Below are 5,246 nucleotides of genomic sequence, written 5' to 3' on the forward strand. Positions count from 1 at the left end.
AATTAATTAGAATAATTAACTGATTTAATTTTATACTTGCTTTTATTGCTCTGTTTTACCATGTTCCATGCATTTTTTATCTGATTGTAAATAAATTCTACGATTATTCTGTTTAATTATCGTCTGCTTCTGTGTTCATGTCGGAGGGCCCTTACTGAAGGGTCACGTGACACTGTAGGCGTAGCCTTATCGTAATCGGCGTGGTGTCAAATTTATTTCTTTTACGTTTATGGATCACATAAAACACATATAAAACCACAATTGCATACATTTGTACATTGTAAGATTTTATACCGGGTCCTTCTACGAATTGGTCGACCAGAGCAGTGGAACTAACATTTGACATTTTGAAGTTATTCTTTCTGTTCCCATTCGGGATTGATGTATAATCAATAAAATGTTAATGTTTTATACAATACCAAAGAGCTTGAGAAATAAATGTCTCTTGAATTAAATACATAAACAACCAACTTTAATTATTTGCACTTACCAATTACATTTTTGTATCCCCCAAATATGACAGTTTGTTATATTGACACGTACGGTATTTTGCGACATGCCGCAAACCGTCATGAATATTTTCACACCTACGTCTCGATCTACAGTTCGACATAAAGAAAATAGGAAATGTGTGAAATTCGACCACTGGGCCTGAAAAACGAGGTCGCCATAGCGAAAAAGTCGAGATAAAAAAAATCGACACAAACAGATTTATTTAATATAGAATAAGAAGGAATAAATTCGGAACCGGTAAAAAAAGTCGACGTATCCGACGTCGACATAGCGAGGCTCGACTGTACTACAAGTTTAAACGTAACGATAAGGATTTAATTACAAGAGCCCAAATAAGGACTAAGTACATTAAAATGGATATTAAATCACATATCATACCAAGCATTTATATATGAAACATCTTATAATATGTCAAGTCATTAATTCTAAGACGAAAGCACCACGTTATTTCTTTTGGATACTTTTTTTCAGTTAAATGTGTAAGATAAGAGAAGTTATTTCATAGAAAACAAACAAAAACAACTAGCAGAAAGTGTAACATGAGGATATTCATAATATAATTTTGATACGATATATTTTAGATATATAATACACAAAAAAAATGTAAAAATGGCTTTCAAATTCAATTTGTGTCAAATAGAACACAATTACCCGTTCTTGGACATGTTTGTTTAAATGAATTTTCAAAAGTCTTTATTATAATATGAAATTTAAGATAACTCTTATCAGTTTTTAAACCTATTCACGCGAGTTATTTTTTGTGTATTCCTGTTTTCTTGTTTTAGAAAAATGTTATCTTCATTGGAAATGTTCTTGGGGATGTTCTCGTAGAAGCGCTTCATTTCGCATCTGTTGCACTTGCTGTTGCAATTGTAATATCCGTTGTTGCCTTTGTTGCTCTATACCCGCTGGATTCTGGTTGACTGCTACAAGTCCCTGGGTAGTGAACATTCGTCGGGGAATGTCTACGGCAGTGTTACAGTATGGACACACGTTTCGCACCTGAAACCATCTCTTGAGGCAATCATGGTGAAACACGTGCCCACAAGGAAGTTTCTTCCCAACATCCATTTCAATGTAACATACAGAACATTCTGCGTTGTCTTCATTTGTAGAGGCGTTTGGAAGTCCACTTATAAAGTCCAGGAGGTCGTTTCTGTTTTTGTATTCTGCCCATTCAATGTAAATGATGCCAATAATCCCAAATGTTGCCCAAACGATATTTAAAACTACACGCAACCAGAAGAATGCCACCAAAAAGGGGGCCATCAAGCGATAGTATGTCATCAGAAGATTCGACGTCAACATTGAAATTCCTTTTATCACCCGGACAATATTCAACACTCTTTGGATGTTGTCGTTTAACTGAGTTAAATGCCATGAAATCCAAAGCAAGAAACATTCCAAAAGCAAGAAAAATACCCTCACTAATAAGGTAAGATTTCCGGTGAGATTGAACAGATGCCAAACATTGACATGTAAAGCCGGTGTGGCATGTGTGGTGACAAAAAATGTCGGTCCTATAGTTATGGTTGCTAAGACCAGTCCAAGTTTTACAAGGCGCATAGGCGATGTTCTTCCTCCTGCGTTTGCGAGGGCAAGAATTTCATTTTCTACTCTGCCAAGCGTATGCAAGAAAATTTGAAACATCGTCATCAACAGAACACCCTCTAAATTTCTTTCCCTTGTTTTTGAATCAACAGAAATTATACCTCCCTCGACGCTAACTAACATAAAGAAAATTTCTACCTGATAACGTAAGTTATCAAAGTTAGGTTGTGCTACATTCAGAAATGTGTTAATAGCATATATTAATATATGGGACAATTTTCCAAACACAAACGCCAATCCAATGAACGTTATACAATTGTTGGAACTCTCTGACAGAGAAGAGAAAATAGGTTCAATCAAATTATTCAGTTCTAAATAAGTTTTATCAGAATTATAAAGCAAAGACCAAAGGCGTGTAGATAGGTTCATGAGGATGCTCATCATACTAAAAATGGTAAAAATTGCGGTTATTAGATCGGAAACGTCCTTTGTTAGTCTAACATTCCAGTTGTTGGCATCAATTCTTTGCTTTTTCATCTCATAGTATTCCAAAAGATCATTAACACGTGTTCTTCTTTCACTGTCTTCTTCTCTTTCTAACTGGCCACGCAGTTTAAGTAGCTTTTTGTAAACACTCGATTTTTCATTTTCTTCGCATCGCAAAATTATTATTACAAGTGAGATGATCAAGAAGAAGCCGTTAGTCAGGTAGTCTACTTCAGCTACAATATACCAGGATGTCAAACTCATAAGCAGGGTTATTAAACTTGAAACCAAAGGAACAACCATTAAGACTGCATCATCGGCGTCGTGCAATAGCTGAAACATACACAATACCCGAACAACGATTGCAAACGTGGTAGGGATCCATAGATGATCTCCGGCGCTCCAGCAAGGTCCAAACGCTTCTGGAAAGCACGCTTCCTCCGCTGCACTTCGGGAAATCCAGTACACGTATTGGGAAACAACGGATGATACATAAACTGTACACGTTGCAACGTAGAATGGAAAGAGGTTCTCGAAACTGGATATAAACCTGACCAAGATCACGAAGAGTCCTAAAAAAGAAACGTGTTAACTTAGCAAAACGTCTAGATGTGTTACAGTAAACATATGTTGATGTATAAGTATCGCGTTTAATTGAAAAAAGATCGTATATAACAAGGTGACAAAATTAATATCTGAACTACTAATAGTATTAGTGCATATTCAGATTTATGATTTTGTCATCGTGAATTGGGTGTTGGGGTTACTAGCTTCTGAGTAGCCTATGACGTGTAAGAGCATATATATGCAATACATCCGAATGATTCAAATTAAGATTTTTCTGAACATTTTATCGTTCTTTGTAACATGTGTCAGGTAGAAGTGAACTTCTAAATGCTTGGCATATGCACTACTTGTGGAATTGACGCAATTCAAACGTCGGTTTGAAGGACCAGAACATACTACGTGTATGCTCAACGTTAAATCGTAGGCAAGGTTGTAAGTTACCTCCTTTAAAACAGGTTTTTAAGTATCAATTAAATAGCTTTAAAACGAAAAAAAAACGAATTTTACAGTATTTAGCTCGAAGGGCGTTTGCATTGAAATAGCAGATGTTTTTACCAGAATAGGAATAGTTAAACGCGTCAACATATGACACTACAAACAACAATCGATGATTGCTTTGTAGTGTTTGTTTCTATTTTAAGAAAAATACTTATTTACGAACAAGTTGAATGAAGGTCACTAATTTTCAATCATCAAGGAGCAACAAGAAATGTTTTATAAGCATTTTGGCAAAAGCAAATTTCTTTTACTTCTAAATAAGTCCACGTTGGAAAGGATGTATGTTTTACCCTTCCAAAAGCCTGCACTTGAAAAACAATGAAAATTTAAAATGTCAAATATTTTCGTTAATAGTTTTCTTCAACCACTCTGTATAGTGGAAGGCAATTCACAAACGCTTGCATTTTCTCAACTGTTTCTCCATGAATTTAGTCGCATTATATTGTATGAAATGTTCAAATAATAGATGAAAAAATATAAAAGCATTAGACGTCTACAAGATAGACGCAGAGGCTGACAGATTAACATCGGTGATGTAATTATTCGATGGAAACTTTTAGAAGAGATTAAGTTAAGACTGATGAAAATGGCAGCGAGTTTACGCACACGCATATTGACAGGTTAGTGTGCGAAACGGTCACATCACTTGTAAGGTATTCTGAAAAAATATTCTGCGTATTTAAAACGGGGAAACCATTCCGCGCTATTTTCAAACGAAAAATCTCAGCGAAGACTGCGTGCGGGCCGACAAGTGTGTTGCATTTATTATTCATTATTACAGAAATGAATTGTACAAAACTTAGATAAATTGTCCCATCTTTTGGCTAGTTTGCATATTCAAATACTGTTATTGGTTAATAGTATTAATTGGATAAATGTTGACCAATCAATACACGTGTTGGCTATTTTTTTCCAAACCAAAGAATTCATCTGTATTATGCAACTGGCTGCAGCAGTGTTTCATTACCTTGCACACACGCACTTACCTAGATATCTAACGATGAGGAAAGGTGCATCTAGAAGCCAGTTGTTATAGTAAGGAGCAATGCCATTCATCCAGAGATACATAATCACAACCAGTGGAAACTTCAGGGTTACTTCCAGTTTGTATTTCTTCCTTCCTGTTAAACCATCGTACCAGTCGTCCACATATGAGCCATATTCTGACAGTTTACTGTCAACCTCTAAACTTTTCCCATTTAGAAAGTCACAAAATGTTCTTATTGTCTTTGCCATTTTATACTTTAAAGACAGTTATATAGCACAAATGCTTTATTTTATTGGGCTTTCGCACAACCCTTTCTTTAACACCCAATGCTACATAAAGCTTAGATTCTAACAACGAAAGCCAAATACTGTACTTTCTATTTCCATTATTTCGCAATGACATTGACATGAATACAATGCTAAATATAGTTATATCGGAATTCCACTGGTTTTTCCAATGTATTACTTAATACTAAACCGAGATTAGTTTTTATGTTTTGAATTAATGCAGGGTTAAATCGTTTAAGTATAATACTCAACAAATATGACTAACATGTGTGTCTGGTGGTATAGGGGTCAACTCTCACGAAAATAAAGCTATTTTTCTAACAGTTTTTTGATGTTTGGCCTTTGGTTCCGGTCTA

At 35.3% G+C, this 5,246-nt stretch overlaps 1 protein-coding gene across 1 annotated transcript; it reads right to left on the reverse strand.

Annotated features, from left to right (window-relative positions):
• Positions 1 to 696: 696 nt before the first annotated feature.
• LOC128210029 (E3 ubiquitin-protein ligase RNF139-like) lies at positions 697 to 4,982 on the reverse strand. Its single transcript, XM_052914334.1, has 2 exons — positions 4,602 to 4,982; positions 697 to 3,122 (listed from the first exon to the last, which is right to left on the reverse strand). Exons 1-2 carry the CDS (start codon positions 4,849 to 4,851, stop codon positions 1,312 to 1,314), a joined length of 2,061 nt encoding a protein of 686 aa, XP_052770294.1. The 5' UTR covers positions 4,852 to 4,982; the 3' UTR covers positions 697 to 1,311.
• Positions 4,983 to 5,246: the final 264 nt, after the last annotated feature.

The sequence above is a fragment of the Mya arenaria genome, chromosome 11 (assembly GCF_026914265.1).
Source record: "Mya arenaria isolate MELC-2E11 chromosome 11, ASM2691426v1".
Classification (NCBI taxonomy): Eukaryota; Metazoa; Mollusca; class Bivalvia; order Myida; family Myidae; genus Mya; species Mya arenaria.